At 28.4% G+C, this 18,020-nt stretch overlaps 1 protein-coding gene across 1 annotated transcript in view; it reads right to left on the bottom strand.

The window, feature by feature from the left end:
- The window catches only part of LOC111421103 (homeobox protein aristaless-like), a 123,825-nt gene that overhangs the window by 28,249 nt on the left and 77,556 nt on the right, over positions 1-18,020 (bottom strand). Inside the window, exon 3 of the mRNA XM_023054237.2 lies at positions 6,238-6,475. Within this exon, the coding sequence (XP_022910005.1) occupies positions 6,238-6,475 (238 nt within the window). The remainder of the gene's footprint in view (positions 1-6,237; positions 6,476-18,020) is intronic.

Below are 18,020 nucleotides of genomic sequence, written 5' to 3'. Positions count from 1 at the left end.
TTTCGAAACTTTAGGTATAAAGCATAAAACCCCAAATCTCTAAAAACGACGTTTAGGAATAAAAATTTTATTATAACTCAAAAACTAATAGTGCTAGAAGAAAACGTTATTGATGAAAATTCTTTGTAATAAACCGTCAAAACTTTATATATAAGCGGTTTTAATACAATTATGATTGTTACCAACTTAGCGGATTTAAAATCTCAAACATATCAAATGTGAGACAACAAACAACAAAATAGGTTTTACCACAAAAATTAAAACTTGTTGATGAGAATGATATTAATAAAAATTGTTTGTAATAAATCATAAAAACATAATCCACAAACAATATCTTTGGAATTTTAGTTATAAATCTTAAAATCGTAAAATTTCTAAAATGACGTTTTTATTATCATATTATGTTTTTTATCAATTCAAAAAAAAATTAATTTAATTTCTAAAACGGCATAATTTCCTAATTATCAAGCGATTATAATTGCAAATAAAAAAAGTCAAACGACCCAACACGAGCCTTTAAATTAATAATAATAGTAATTATGAAAATACTTATTTTTCAATTGCAGCAATAAATCCTCGATACATTTCCCGTTTTTCCGCCGTTAATGGTAACACTTTAAACTTCTTATTGCCAAAGAGAAACACGTCCCTTTTATTTATCTTGTTTGAATCACCGCCATCATCGTGTTTCTTTCTCCTCGATTCCCTCGAAACAATTTTCTTAATAATCGGTTTTTTTTTCTCGATAATGTCTAATTCGTTTTCAACGTGTTCGATAATTGGTAATTCTTCATCACCGTCATGTGTAATTTGATACATTTCCGTACTTTGAATGTTAATTGAAATGAATCGTGAAAATTTTGACTTGAAAATTACATATTGATGTTGTTGACAATTTATTTATAGTGTCATTAATGTTAAATTATTATGGGAAAGTGTTCTTGATAATATTTTATGTAAATATTCGGTAATTTTCCAGTGTTTACGAGGATATAGCAACAGATGTTACATAAAACATGGATGTGGTTTTCTAGTATTGCAATTTTCAATTATTTTTTTATAATTTATAATCATATTAAACCATTCTATACTCAAATGTAATTTTATTTTAATTAATTCGCATTAATTATAGATAAGATAGTTCTCGCAGTCTATAATCTAAGAGCATTTATGATCTATTTACATGTCGTTTGTTGTGTTATGTTATAAATTATGAAACTTTTTGTTTCCATGTGCGATTTTTAAAATTGCATATTACAAGGAGTAAAACGGGCGCACCGTGTGTTAGGTATAATTAATTTTCTGTTTATGTACAACGTATCTTTAATAACCTCATGTCTTAAGGGAAGAATAATAAAATAAATCACTTTGAACTAAGAATACTTAATAAATTATCTTTTAATAGAGCAATTCGCTAATAAATCATACGTAGAATTTCTTACATTTAATAATATTCCTTAGAAAGTATTTTCTATATAAAATAAGTAATCATAGGTAATAAATAATCTTTTTAATCAATCTTTGATTAATCCGGAAGGAATTGCTTTTTCTTGTCCAGATAATAATCAGTTTTTAATTTTTGGCGTACTATAAAAAGGTGAATGCCTTTCTTTTAGATTGAGGTCCAAGAAATACAAAAAAAGCTTGGGACAACATTGAGCACGATCAAATTACCAGCACTTCACGTGAAGAAAATTCCAAGTAAACGCGGAACGATCCATTTTCGGAAACTGGTCATTTATCGACGACGAGGTAACGCTCCAGATTTTCGTATGGCTCGCGGACCCTCTCATTTCGAGCGTAAATAACCTGAGGGGGCCCCCAGAATTAATCGTCGCGTCGCCGTTCTTGGTGCGGTGCCGGAGGCGAAAGCGCCACTCGTTGGTCGCTCCTGGAAATCCATTAACCCCGGTTAAACTGTTTCGCAGTACCGTACTAACCCATTAACAGTTAACTCAACTTCTACACTTTAAAATTTATTTTCCTTGTGTCCTTTATTTTCGGCAACAAATTTTATAATTTTTCACTTAATTTCTTTTTCCTTATTAACTCCATAAAGATCTTTACCGATACTTACTAATACTAGTAGTTATAGTAGCAACATGTCGTAATGGTCGGAAATTACGGGTTACGGGTCTGAACCAATTAGTATGGTACGGTATGAAAAGTGAGCGGCACGCAAAAGTAATGGTGATTTTCGAAGCGTTTGCCGCTTAATTGTTGACGTAAAGGATTGAGAGGGGAGGAGAAAGAGGAAGGTCATTACCTAAAGGAAATAATACTGAGGGGGCCGTCGCGAGTGTGGTACTCCCCAATTATAGGGGAGCTGGTGTGTTGAGTGCCCGACCTTCTTCTCGTAATTAAATTTACCTTCCAGGAAACAACCGAAACAGCTCGTTGTTGGTTACTTGGTTCCTGTATGTACAAAAAGGAGCAATAAAGGTAGATAATGAGAATTAATTGTGTGTTCTTTTAGAATACAGCTATTTACTGCGTTCCAAGACATAATTTCAAAAAGAAGACTAAAAATCTCTTCCTCAACAGCTAGGAGATTGGTTTATTCTTCGAGGAGACTTTAATGCCAAACTGGAAAACAAGAATTATACCAACAAAAAGAAGAGAATTTTACAAATTAGTTGCAGAAGTAAGATGCGGGTTTCACTTAACTGGAAAATGAAGATACTGGCCGACTGGCAGAAATAAAATTCCCAAATTACTACAATTCTTTATTAGTATCGCTTCAAAACTATTGCACCCAGAAGAAGGGCTAAATCTCGAAAGGCGCAGAAAAAAGGATATCACTCCTCCATAATACTTACGTTAAGCAGTAAAGTAATTCTAAAGGAAAGTTATCCAAAACTAACTGATCAGTATACCATTCCGGTTAAAACATGTTCCAACATAATGGAAGATTGCAGAAATAATTATGATATCTAAACCAGGAAAATCTCCAAATGAGACCAAATAGGAACCAACCTCATCACTCACGAGCCAATACTAGAAGCAAAAACAACTATTCTATCAATTTGGCTTTAGAAACAAGTGCATAGAATCACCATCATTTCCAAAAAAATTATATTAAATCGAGATTTCAATAAATCATTATGAAATTATCAGCACTTATCAAACATATTATAAGCTTTCCAATAAAAGAAACCGATTTTCAAAATATCTTTTAGTTTTTGAGATATCAATGTTTAAACTCAACATTATCTTCAAAAAATCATAAAAAATCGGGATTTCAATGAATCATTATGGAATTATCAGCACTTATTGAACAAATTATAAGCTTTCCAATAAAAGAAACCGATTTTCAAAATATCTTTTAGTTTTCGAGATATCAATATTTAAACACAACAAGGCATTTTGTCATTTTTCAGGATACAAATTATTTTCAAAAAAACGTAAAAAATCGGGATTTCAATGAATCATTATGAAACTATCAGCACTTATTAAACAAATTATAAGCTTTCCAATAAAAGAAACGGATTTTCAAAATATCGTTCAGTTTTTGAGATATTAGTTTTTAAACAGCAGAAGGCATTTCCTCATTTTTCTAGTTAAGCAAATATTTCAACGCATTTTCAAAAAAATCATAACAAATTGGATTGTCAATAAATTATTATGAAATGCTAAGTACTTATTATACAAATTATAAGCTTTACAATGCAAGAACCTAACTTTCAAAATATTTTTTTGTTTTTGAGATATCATTTCTTAAACACAACAAGACATTTCGTCATTTTTCGGGATACAATTATTTTCAAAAAATCATAACAAATCGGGATTTCAATAAATCATTATAAAATTAGCAGCTCTAGTTATACAAATTATAAGCTTTCCAATGAAAGTAGCCGATTTTCAAAATATCTCTTAGTTCTTGAGATATTAATTTTTAAACGTCAAAAGATATTTGCTCATTTTTCGGGTTAAGTAACTATTTCAAGTCATTTTCAAAAAATCATAACACAATGGAATGTCAATAATTCATTATGAAATTATGAGCACTTATTATACAAATCATAAGCTTTCCAATAAAATAAACCGATTTTCAAAATACCTTTTAGTTTTTGAGATATCATTGTTTAAACAGAACTAGGCATTTTATCATTTTTCGGGATACACAATAAATTATTTTCAAAAAATCGGGATTTCAATGAATCATTATGAAATTATCAGTACTTATTAAACAAATTATAAGCTTTCCAATGAAAGAAACCGATTTTCAAAATATCTCTTAGTTCTTGAGATATTAATTTTTAAATGTCAAAAGATATTTGCTCATTTTTCGGGTTAAGCAATTATTTCAACTCATTTTCAAAAAATCATAACACAATGGAATGTCAATAATTCATTATGAAATTATGAGCACTTATTATACAAATCATAAGCTTTCCAATAAACTAAACCGATTTTCAAAATACCTTTTAGTTTTTGAGATATCATTGTTTAAACAGAACTAGGCATTTTATCATTTTTCGGGATACACAATAAATTATTTTCAAAAAATCGGGATTTCAATGAATCATTATGAAATTATCAGCACTTATTAAACAAATTATAAGCTTTCCAATGAAAGTAACCGATTTTCAAAATATCTCTTAGTTCTTGAGATATTAATTTTTAAATGTCAAAAGATATTTGCTCATTTTTCGGGTTAAGCAACTATTTCAACTCATTTTAAAAAAATCATAACAAAATGGAATGTCAATTATTCATTATGAAATTATGAGCACTTATTATACAAGTCATAAGCTTTCCAATAAACTAAACCGATTTTCAAAATACCTTTTAGTTTTTGAGATATCATTGTTTAAATAGAACTAGGCATTTTATCATTTTTCGATATACACAATTATATTCAAAAAATCATATAAAATCGGGATTTCAATGAATCATTATGAAATTATCAGCACTTATTAAACAAATTATAAGCTTTCCAATGAAAGAAACCGATTTTCAAAATATCTCTTAGTTCTTGAGATATTAATTTTTAAACGTCAATAGATATTTGCTCAATTTTCGGGTTAAGCAGCTATTTCAACTCATTTTAAAAAAATCATAACAAATTGGAATGTCAATTATTCATTATGAAATTATGAGCACTTATTATACAAATTATAAGCTTTCCAATAAACGAAACCGATTTTCAAAATAACTTTTAGTTTTTCAGATATCATGGTTTAAACAGAACTAGGCACTTTATCATTTTTCGGTATACACAATTATATTCAAAAAATCATATAAAATCGGGATTTCAATAAATCATTATGAAATTATCAGCACTGGTTATACAAATTATAACCTTTCCAATGAAAGAAATCGATTTTTAAAATATTTTTTAGTTTTTGAGATATTAGTTTTCAATCATCGGAAGATATTTGCTTATTTTTCGGGTTAAGCTACTATTTCAACTCATTTTCAAAAAATCATAATAAATCGAGATTTCAATGAATCATTATGACATTCTCAGCACTTGCTAAACAATTTATAAGCTTTCCAATAAAAGAGACCGATTTTCAAAAAACCTTTTAGATTTTGAGATATCAATGTTTAAACACAAAAAGGCATTTTGTCATTTTTCGGTATACACAATTATTTTCAAAAAATCATAAAAGATCGAGATTTCAATGAATCATTATGAAATTTTCAACACTTGTTAAACAAATTATAAGCTTTCTAATAAAAGAAACCGATTTTCAAAATACCTTGTAGTTTTTGAGATATCTACGTTTAAACACAAGGCATTCTACTATTTTTTCTCTAACTCGAATTCTCCATAACTTGAAGTTTTCTTGCGCTCTCTTAGTGATTCGAGTTAGGAGAATTTCACTGTACTCTGAAATTTTGGAAAACGTTTTGATTGACTTTGAAAATTCTTGGAAAATGTTACTAAATCGCTATAATATATTTGGAAAGCCCAGAAATCCATCAAAATTATTATAAATTTAATTTTAACCACTGTAAGGAATACTAGAATGTAGAATAGTAGAACTACTAAATTTTTATTTGCTGTCCATTTTGAAAATTTTTGAAGATAGTGAATATATATTTTTACAATATAAGGCATGACCAAATATTAATGAATGAACTAAATGTCAATTTGCACATCTTTTCCTTTAAACAAGTTTGGGGGGAACACATGGGTGTATTAAGGGACATTGAAAATGCAGCTAGATACATAAGGAAACAAAGAACCAAACCGTTTGAATTGGTGTAGTAAATACAGAATCTTACCTCGTGAATACATCTGGATAATGCGTTCTAGAAAAAGCCTTCTCCAATTCCTCCAGTTGGTAACTAGTAAATGTCGTCCGGTACCGCCTCTGTTTCCGTTTCGGTGCAAACTCATCAGGTTCAGGGTCACTACCATCGCTTTGGTCTGGAACGGTCGGTCTTGGTTCGGAACCAGCATTCGGTGCCATCTCTTCCGATACTCCCATACCCTCCGAACTAATCTCTGCTCTATTAGGTTCTGCAACAAAAAATAAAAATATATAAAATCAGGAAGTGAAAAGGTTAAGTTAAAAATAAATTAAGTTAATAAAATAGGATCGTGATGTACAACATGTAACTGTAAATAAAACGTTTAAAATAGCAGTACTTTAAATGGAAAACACGGAATTACCGTCACCACCACTCAAACTCTATTTAGTTCATTGTCTAAGACTATAATTCTACTAAAGTAAAACTTTTTCTTTTTTTAAGTATCGTCTGGTCTTATGGGATTCCTTGTCTTCGGACAATTACGCGTGATTACGAACGCGTTTCACCGTAACACTCCCAGATAAGCTATAATTAAGTTAATTAAGTTCGTGGGCGGGGAAAAGGGAACGAACTTTAATCGCAACTCCGCTATAGTTTGAAACCGTTCAAAAATGTGGTTAAAAGCGGCTTGTGTGTGCTTAGGAAACGCGGTCAAGAATCGGTAAAGTATTAGGAATGGAAACTTAAAGCGTAGGGGAAAGTTTATTAGCTTAGTTGGTTTTCAGCGTACCGGAAGCAGGTGCTTAGTCACGCGTCTGTCATAACCGGTCTTTCTAGTACTATTCGAAAATTGCAAGAACAGACCCAAATAGTCGATCAAGCGACGAACCACAAGACTTCATGATAGATCGATATTTCGCCAATTATCCGCAACGTGTTCATGGGTGCGTGGAAATTTAATTTAGATGATAATGTAATTAGTAATCGACCTTGATCTCTTAATAAAAAAAATTATTGAAATCTACCCACAAGTTTATTTTCAAATTTAAGTGCCACGATGACGTCACATAAAATTTGAATTTATAATGTATCTAAAAACGTAAGATGAATAATTGGCCATAAAATATCGGATTATATTGTTGCGGTTATGTAATAAGTTTCTTTTTAAAATACACTTTAAATAATTGTATACGATGATTCACTTTGTAATTAAAAGTTCGTTTCACAGGTCGGCGAGCGCGATGACAATAAAAAGGAGTTAGTGGTGTTTGTGTAATAATAATTAAATGACTAAACAAAAGAACTTTAAAGATGTTTATTTGCGTTAGTTTAAAAACTTTTTATGATAAGTTTGTTCTTTTAATTCATTCAATCTTTACCATTTTTTTATTTTGAATACATACCTACCTTGAATTCCTTAAGAGACATAAAATTTATTCTACGTTGAATCATTATTCAAGAATTTTCTTTGTTGTTTAACCGTTTTTTTCTGTTTGGCAAAATTGGAAATAAAATTATTCCGCTAATTATTGCAAATAACTTCGAAATATTCTACTTATTAAAACCAAACACATTTAAATAAATAGCAAGAATGAAAAAACTTCAGTGTGGAAATGAAACCGCAATGAGATCAATTCAAATCGGTGATAGAGAAATATTTATCTTCGAAAAAAATTATAAAACATTGTCACTTGTTATAAAAATTATAAGGTTTTCAATGAAAAAATTTTCTCATTTTTAGAAATATCATTTTCAAAAAATCATTAATAAATTATATTTAGTTATTAAATTATCACTTGTTATACAAACTATAAGCTTTCCAATGCAAGAAACCGATTTTCAAAATATCTCTTAGTTCTTGAGATATTAATGTTTAGACATTTCCTCATTTTTTTATGTTAAGCAATTTATTTATATTTTCAAAAAATCATAAAAAATCGGGATTTCAATAAATCATTATGAAATTATCAGCACTTATTATATAAATTATAAGCTATCCGATAAACGAAACTGATTTTCAAAATACCTTTTAGTTTTTGAGATATCAATGTTTAAACGCAACAAGCCATTTTGTCATTTTTCGGGATACGCAAATATTTTCAAAAAATCATAAAAAATCGGGATTTCAATAAGTCATTATGAAATTATCAGCACTTATTATATAAATTATAAGCTTTCCAATCAAAGAAACCGATTTTCAAAATATCTTTTAGTTTATGAGATATCATTGTTTAAACGCAACGAGGCATTTTGTCATTTTTCGGGATAAACAATTATTTTCAAAAAATCATATAAAATCGGGATTTCAATAAATCATTATGAAATTATCAGCACTTATTATATAAATTATAAGCTATCCAATAAAAGAAACCGATTTTCAAAATATCTTTTAGTTTTAGAAATATCATTGTTTAAAGGCAACAAGGTATTTTGTCATTTTTCGGGATACACAGTTATTTTCAAAAAATCATAAAAAATCGGGATCTCAATAAGTCATTATGAAATTATCAGCACTTATTAAATAAATTATAAGCTATCTAACGAAAGAAACCGATTTTCAAAATATCTTTTAGTTTATGAGATATCATTGTTTAAACGCAACGAGGCATTTTGTCATTTTTCGGGATAAACAATTATTTTCAAAAAATCATATAAAATTGGGATTTCAATAAATCATTATGAAATTATCAGCACTTATTATATAAATTATAAGCTATCCAATAAAAGAAACCGATTTTCAAAATATCTTTTAGTTTTAGAAATATCATTGTTTAAACGCAACAAGGCATTTTGTCATTTTTCGGGATAAACAATTATTTTCAAAAAATCATATAAAATCGGGATTTCAATAAATCATTATGAAATTATCAGCACTTATTATACAAATTATAAGCTATCCAATGAAAGAAACCGATTTTCAAAATATCTTTTAGCTTATGATATATCATTGTTTAAACGCAACAAGGCATTTTGTCATTTTTCGGGATACACAATTATTTTTAAAAAATCATAAAAAATCGGGATTTTAATAAATCATTCCGAAATTATCAACACTAATTATATAAATTATAAGCTTTCCAATGAAAGAAACCGATTTTCAAAATATCTTTTAGATTCCGAGATATCATTGCTTAAAAGCAACAAGGCATTTTGTCATTTTCAGGATACACAATTTCTTTCAAAAATCATAAAAAATCGGGATTTCAATAAATCATTATGAAATTATCCGCACTTATTATATAAATTATAAGCTATCCAATAAACGTAACCGATTTTCAAAATACCTTTTAGTTTTTGAGATATAATGTTTAAACACAGCAAGGCATTTTGTCATTTTTCGGGATAAACAATTATTTTCAAAAAATCATAAAAAATCGGGATTTCAATAAATATTTATGAAATTATCAGCACTTATTATATAAATTATAAGCTATCCAATGAAAGAAACCGATTTTCAAAATATCTTTTAGTTTTCGAGATATCATTGTTTAAAGGCAACAAGGTATTTTGTCATTTTTCGGGATACACAGTTATTTTCAAAAAATCATAAAATATCGGGATTTCAATAAGTCATTATGAAATTATCAGCACTTATTATATAAATTATAAGCTATCCAATGAAAGAAACCGATTTTCAAAATATCTTTTAGTTTATGAGATATCAATGTTTAAACGCAACAAGGCATATTGCCATTTTTCAGGATACACAATTATTTTCAAAAAATCATAAAAAATCGGGATTTCAATAAATCATTATGAAATTATCAGCACTTATTAAACAAATTATAAGATTTACAATGAAAGAAACTTATTTTCAAAATATCTTTTAGTTTCCGAGATATCATTGCTTAAAAGCAACAAGGCATTTTGTCATTTTCAGGATACATAATTTTTTTCAAAAATCATAAAAAATCGGGATTTCAATAAATCATTATGAAATTATCAGCATTTATTATATAAAGTATAAGCTATCTAATGAAAGCAACCGATTTTCAAAATATCTTTTAGTTTATGTGATATCAATGTTTAAACGCAACAAGGCATATTGCCATTTTTCAGGATACACAATTATTTTCAAAAAATCATAAAAAATCGGGATTACAATAAATCATTATGAAATTATCAGCACTTATTATATAAATTATAAGCTATCCGATAAAAGAAACCGATTTTCAAAATACCTTTTAGTTTTTGAAATATCATTATTTAAACGCAGCAAGACATTTTGTCATTTTTCGGGATACACAATTATTTTCAAAAAATCATAAAAAATCGGGATTTCAATAAATATTTATAAAATTATCAGCACTTATTATACAAATTATAAGCTATCCAATGAAAGAAACCGATTTTCAAAATATCTTTTAGTTTTCGAAATATCATTGTTTAAAGGCAACAAGGTATTTTGTCATTTTTCGGGATACACAGTTATTTTCAAAAAATCATAAAAAATCGGGTTTTCAATAAATCATTATGAAATTATCAGCACTTATTATATAAATTATAAGCTATCCAATGAAAGAAACCGATTTTCAAAATATCTTTTAGTTTTCGAGATATCATTGTTTAAACGCAACAAGGTATTTTGTCACTTTTCAGGATACACAATTATTTTCAAAAAATCATAAAAAATCGGGATTTCAATAAATATTTATGAAATTATCAGCACTTATTATATAAATTATAAGCTATCCAATGAATAAAACCGATTTTCAAAATATTATTTAGTTTTCGAGATATCATTGTTTAAACGCAACAAGGCATTTTGTCATTTTTCGGGGTACACAATTATTTTCAAAAAATCATAAAAAATCGAGATTTCAATAAATCATTATGAAATTATCAGCACTTATTATATAAACTATAAGCTTTCCAATTAAAGAAACCGATTTTCAAAATATCTTTTAGTTTATGAGATATCATTGTTTAAACGCAACAAGGCATTTTGTCATTTTTCGGGGTACACAATTATTTTCAAAAAATCATAAAAAATCGGGATTTTAATAAATCATTATGATATTATCAGCACTTATTACATAAATTATAAGCTTTCTAATGAAAAAAAACAGATTTTAAAAATATCTTTTAGTTTTCGAGATATCATTGTTTAAACGCAACAAGACATATTGCCATTTTTCAGGATACACAATTATTTTCAAAAAATCATAAAAAATCGGGATTTCAATAAATATTTATGAAATTATCAGCACTTATTATATAAATTATAGGCTATCCAATGAAAGAAACCGATTTTCAAAATATCTTTTATTTTTTAAGATATTAACTTTTAAAATAAAACGATTCCGTTAAAAATTGCAAATAACTTAGCTTATTAAAAGCAACACGTAAATGTTAATTGATCGATTTGATTAAATGCCAAAGTATGTTTAGGGACATAATTAGAGAACGTAATTGCATTAGCGGTATCCGCAGCAAACCAAAATGCAAATCCATCGTAAGCCATTTAAATAAATAGTATGGTGTATCGTGTTCGAGAATGAAAAACATCTCATCTCTCGAGTGGAAATGTAACCGCAACGAGACCAATTAAAATCGTTGATACAGAAACGTCGACTAATACCTCGTTAGATTTTAGCAACACATCAATTAAAAAAAATTGTGAAATGTTGTCATAAAGGTGCGAAATAAACCGTAAGTTATTTCGATTCGTATCAGATGGCGTGGTGGAAATGTGATATGATCAGAATGAGCCTCATCTGCCGCTTCTGGCGTCGCACTTTACAACTCTTCCTCAATATATAGTTCCTCTTAAGATGTTGTACCACCGTATTATCTGATCGACAAGGTTACCTGGGCATAACATCTCAATTAAAAGGGTTTACGTAACAGTGCATTTAGGTGTGTGCACGCGGATGTTATTTATAATCTTATTCATCGCTTTTATAACAACTAAACCTAACAATATTTCATTTTTTATTTAATTTTTCTTTACGATTAAAATAATAATATACAATATTACGAAAAAAATTGTCTCAGTTTAGTAAGAAAGCAAAGCTGGTTAATAATGGATTCCAATTACTCTTAACTGACTGGTTGGATTATAGCCTCTTTTTATCCTTCCTAGAAAGAGTTTCTTATGAGCTTTTACATTCCTTTTAAATTGATATTGAGTATAATTTTCTACGATAAATAACAAAACCGATTGTGTCTAACTGCACTTAGTCCTCAATCTGGGTATTTGAAATTAAATCAGCTAAAAGAAATTAACGATAATAAGTACTTAAAGAAAAACATAAAAATTACTCACTTCTTAACTTTAAAGGAGAATGGATGAGTAATTTTTATTAATTTAACAATTATCACTTTAAAAAAAAAATAATTTGGATTACGATGAAATTCTTTTTTGAGTTGGGTTTATACCTAAAAGACGAATATAAGAATAAGAAAAAGAGTTGTGGATTGTTATAACTTTCGGTCATGCTATGGTGGATGGTGGTGGAGTTTTAGGAGAGATGAGGAGTGCCGCGAAGGATCGGTATGCGCCATAAACACGTCATATCATCGCATAAAATTCGAAAGTTACGTTCGTGGCCGCCCCGGCTCACTAAATTAACTTAATATATTGCGGCTGAAGCGCCGGCCCTACTAAAAGTCGATCAAGAGGGCCGCTTTGGTGCCGGTTCTCCGACCCGCTGACACCTGCCGGCGGACGCCGAAGACACGCACGTCCAAAAACCAGGGTTCGCGCGCGGCGGGATCCTTGTTTTTCTGTCAATTCGGGGCGTCATAAACATACATAACGGACGGACGTCAAAATAGAACAAGAATAATAAATTGATTGATTAGAAAAAATCAAAATCAAAAGTACTTCAATCATAAATTCGTTTTTAATTAACTCCAGTGTTAGCCAATGCAAATTCAAACTCATTATGGCAGAATTGGCAAGTCATTTAGAAAGCTTTTTATCACAAAATTTAACTTTTCCTTTGGATATGACTAATTCCATACATGCAATGCATTTACTAATAGTCAAAGTTAAATCCCTAAAATCTGGCCTCAACCCTGATCAAGAAGCTATCAATCTGTACAAGTCAACTTTGTGCTTATTGAGGTTTAGTTGATAAAAACGCAATTTCATCGTATCTCAAGAACCAATTGAAATATCACCATGAAATAAAAACCATTTTGAAGCAAATTTAATTCATATTTAATGTTCCAAAAATCAATTCTTCATTTCTACAAACTTCGACGTTATGATTTTTTAAATACATCTCTGCAATCCACTTATGACAAGTTAGAACTATACATACAAAATTTGAAACAATCATATTTCAAAAACTAATTGAGATATAGAGATGATTCAAAAACTATTTTATTGCAAATTTAATGAAGTTTCAACTCACCAAATATATTTGTTTCGTTCCCATAAATCTCGAAAATACAACCGTTTTATGTCAACATTGTGGTTATTTAGGATAAGTTGATTAAATTCAATTTAGAACTTCGTATCTCAAGAACGAATTGAGATATCATTATGAACTAAAAACCATTTTGAAGCAAATTTAATTGATATTTAATGTTCCAAAAATCAATTCTTTATTTCTACAAACTTCGACGTTATGATTTTTTAAATACATCTCTGCAATCCACTTATGACAAGTTAGAACTATACACACGGAATTTGAAACAATCATATTTCAAAAACTAATTGAGATATAGAGATGATTCAAAAACCATTTTATTGCAAATTTAATGAAGTTTCAACCCACCAAATATGTTTGTTTCGTTTTCATAAATCTCGAAAATGCAATCTTTTTAAGTTAACTTTGTGGTTATTTAGGATAAGTTGATAAAAATGCAATTTAGAACTTCGTATCTCAAGAACGAATTGAGATATCAGCATGAAATAAAAACCACTTTGAAGCAAATTTAATTGATATTTAATGTTCCAAAAATCAATTCTTCATTTCTACAAGTTTTGAAGTTATGATTTTTTTTAATTCATCTTTGCATATCCACTTATGACAACTTAGCACTATATATACCAAATTTCAAAAAATCATATCTCAAAAACTAATTGAGATATAGAGATGATTCAAAAAACATTTTATTGCAAATTTAATGAAATTTCAAGTCTCCAAATATATTTGTTTCGTTTTCATAAATCCCAATGATACGATCTTTTTAAGTCAACTGTGTGCTTATTGAGGTTAAGTTTAAGATCGTCAAGTACCACGAATTATTGCTGTAAATTAAATTTACATACAAAATAAAACAAATAAACGAAAAATTAGTGTACATATCCAATAATTCGAGGTACTTGGCGATCTCGGATATCTAGATTAATGTTATTAGTTAAATTTTCTTAATAAACAATTTTTACATTATTTTCAAAAATTTTCTGATATAACGGTACTAAAATTTTACGTCATCGTAAAGAGAAAAAAGTCTCTATCAAATGAGCCTAACAAAAGGGTACATTGCCATTTAAAAAACTTCAAGTGTTATTCGTTGCTCATTTGTTTTCTAAATTAAAAACAATTGAATGCAGTCTTATTATGGCAAATAAAATATTAAACAACTTTTGTATAAAATGTTTTTTTATAAAGTTGATACCTACCAACATATATACATAATGGACACCCTGTATGTACCAAATTTGAAGAAATCATATCTCAAAAATTAATTGAGGTATCAAAATGATTCAAAAACTATTTTATTGCGAATTTAATGAAGTTTTAACTCACCGAATATATTTCTTTCGTTTTCATAAATCTCAAAGATACAATCTTTTTAAGTCAACTTTGTAATTGTTTAGGCTAGGTTGATAAAAATACAATTTAAAACATCGTATCTCAAGAACGAATTGAGATATCTCCATGAAATAAAAACCATTTTAAAGCAAATTTAATTCATATTTAGTGTTCCAAAAATAAATTCTTCATTTCTACAAATTTCGACGTTATGATTTTTTTAATTCATTTCTGCTTATCCACTTATGTCAAATTGGGATTATAGATACGAAATTTGAAAAAATCATATCTCAAAAACTAATTGTGATATCAAAATGATTCAAAAACCATTTTATTGCAAATTTAATGAAGTTTCAACTCACCAAATATATTTCTTTCGTTTTCATAAATCTCGAAAATACAATCGTTTTAAGTCAACTTTGTGGTTATTTAGACTAAGTTGATAAAAATGTAATTTAGAACTTCGTATCTCAAGAACGAATTGAGATATCACCATGAAATAAAAACCATTTTAAAGCAAATTTAAGTCATATTTAGTGTTGCAAAAATCATTTCTTCATTTCTATAAATTTCAATGTTATGATTTTTTTAATTCATCCACTTATGTCAAATTTGAAAAAATCATATCTTAAAAATTAATTGAGATATCAAGATGATTCAAAAACTATTTTATTGCAAATTTAGTGAAGTTTCAACTCACCAAATATATTTATTTCGTTTTCATAAATTTCGAAGATACAATCTTTTTAAGTCAACTTTGTAATTGTTTAGGCTAGGTTGATAAAAATACAATTTAAAACATCGTATCTCAAGAACGAATTGAGATATCTCCATGAAATAAAAACCATTTTAAAGCAAATTTAATTCATATTTAGTGTTCCAAAAATAAATTCTTCATTTCTACAAATTTCGACGTTATGATTTTTTTAATTCATTTCTGCTTATCCACTTATGTCAAATTGGGATTATAGATACGAAATTTGAAAAAATCATATCTCAAAAACTAATTGTGATATCAAAATGATTCAAAAACCATTTTATTGCAAATTTAATGAAGTTTCAACTCGCCAAATATATTTCTTTCGTTTTCATAAATCTCGAAAATACAACCTTTTTAAGTCAACTTAGTGGTTATTTAGGATAAGTTGATAAAAATGTAATTTAGAACTTCGTATCTCAAGAACGAATTGAGATATCACCATGAAATAAAAACCATTTTAAAGCAAATTTAAGTCATATTTAGTGTTGTAAAAATCATTTCTTCATTTCTATAAATTCCAATGTTATGATTTTTTTAATTCATCCACTTATGTCAAATTTGAAAAAATCATATCTCAAAAATTAATTGAGATATCGCGATGATTCAAAAATCATTTTATTGCAAATTTAATGAAGTTTCAACTCACCAAACATATTCGTTTCGTTTCTATAAATACCAATGTTACAATCTTTTTAAATCAAAACCTAACAAAATACTTGATTAACTGAATAAATATTTATAATATAAATATTCCTCCCAGAATAAATCATAATTTGCACATCTAAGGCTAAAGGTGAAACTTAAAGTTACATAATGAATACATAATAAGTTAAATTTTTAGCACCGATAAAATCAAAAACAACAATTTAATTGCGTAATTAACTCGAAAAGTCGACGCACAGTTCAACTCGCAGAAAAACGAAGAAAATTGAATAAAATAAAAAAATTAATTGGTATCGTCGGCTCAATTTTCTATCTTGGTGAACAAATAAATTAGTCTCGTAAAGAGGGGCACCTGCCATGGCATGGCAATGCTCTTGATCGCGGACAGACGTCAGCACTTTTACACGCCTGACAGTTCCCCAACTCTCGAAAAATGAAATAACACGCTCGAATAGACCGCGTAATGGGTCGTTAGTGGGAAGGAAGTACAGTTTATCAGAAACAACACCCCAAAGTTTAACAAAATTTAACATAATAAGTCATACAGCTGCCCCAATTTTTTTTTACTTATTATTACTTACTTTATTATAAGTAAGAAGGATTTTATGACCGGTGTTAATTGAACTAAAACTAGAACTAACAGTAGTATTATCATTAAAATTAACACTAGACGAAGAAGTAGAATCATGCGAGGTATAGTGTTAGTTCTTGTTTTAGTTGTTATTCAGCACCAAGTTGTTGCATATTACCATTGAAGTAAAACTAGAACTATCACTAGAACTAACACTATACCTAGGACTAGAATCATTCGGGTTTAGCCGCACGTCTCTAAAGACGGCTAAATCCGAATGATTCTAGTTCTAGGTATAGTGTTAGTTCTACATAATAACAGTGTTAGTGTAAAACTAGAACTAACACTAGACCTAGAACTACCTGAACTAGAATCTGGTTTAGCCCTACGTCTATTAAGACGGCTAAACCCGAATGATTCTAGTTCTAGATCTAGTATTACTTCTAGTGATAGTGCAAGTGTTAATTCTATTTAACTTTAACTTATTTTATTATTTAATAAGTAAGTAATAGATTATTATGAGTTTTATTTCATGAGAACTATTAATGAAGAAGTTTTACACAATATCTCATTACCATTAACGTAATATATTTAATGATAATGTGATGTAATTTTTCATCAATCTCAACGATTATTCCTCAGTTTTCTTTACGGTCTATAAAAAAAACTTGCACTAGATATTTTTATCGTATATCCGGTTTGAAAAGAAACGTATGTAATTTGTCATCTTTTAAGATTTTCCCATGGATTAAAAAAATAATTAATCTTAATAATTTACATAACAGTCTTACATTAAGATTTTCAAATTTAATTTGAAACGTTGATAAAGAATAGGAATACCTCGGTGTATGCAATAATGTTTAATGGGTAAAGAGACGATCCCAGTAATTTAATAAAACTTAACGGCGCATTTATCTGACCGATTATTAATTATAGTAAATGGATTGCGATATTTGAACGAACTCCGGTTCTTATTCCCAGTCTATGACCTTCGTTAAACGTAGGCATTAGACGTTTGACATTTTAGCAAGCTTGTTTGTTAGCGAAGAACGAATTGCTTTTTCATTATTGTCTATAAGCACAAGCAGGGAACGTCGTGATAACT

Source organism: Onthophagus taurus, chromosome 6 (genome assembly GCF_036711975.1).
Source record: "Onthophagus taurus isolate NC chromosome 6, IU_Otau_3.0, whole genome shotgun sequence".
Classification (NCBI taxonomy): domain Eukaryota; kingdom Metazoa; phylum Arthropoda; class Insecta; order Coleoptera; family Scarabaeidae; genus Onthophagus; species Onthophagus taurus.
The sequence above is the reverse complement of the archived record's forward strand: the minus strand, read 5'-3'. Positions and strand labels throughout refer to the sequence as shown.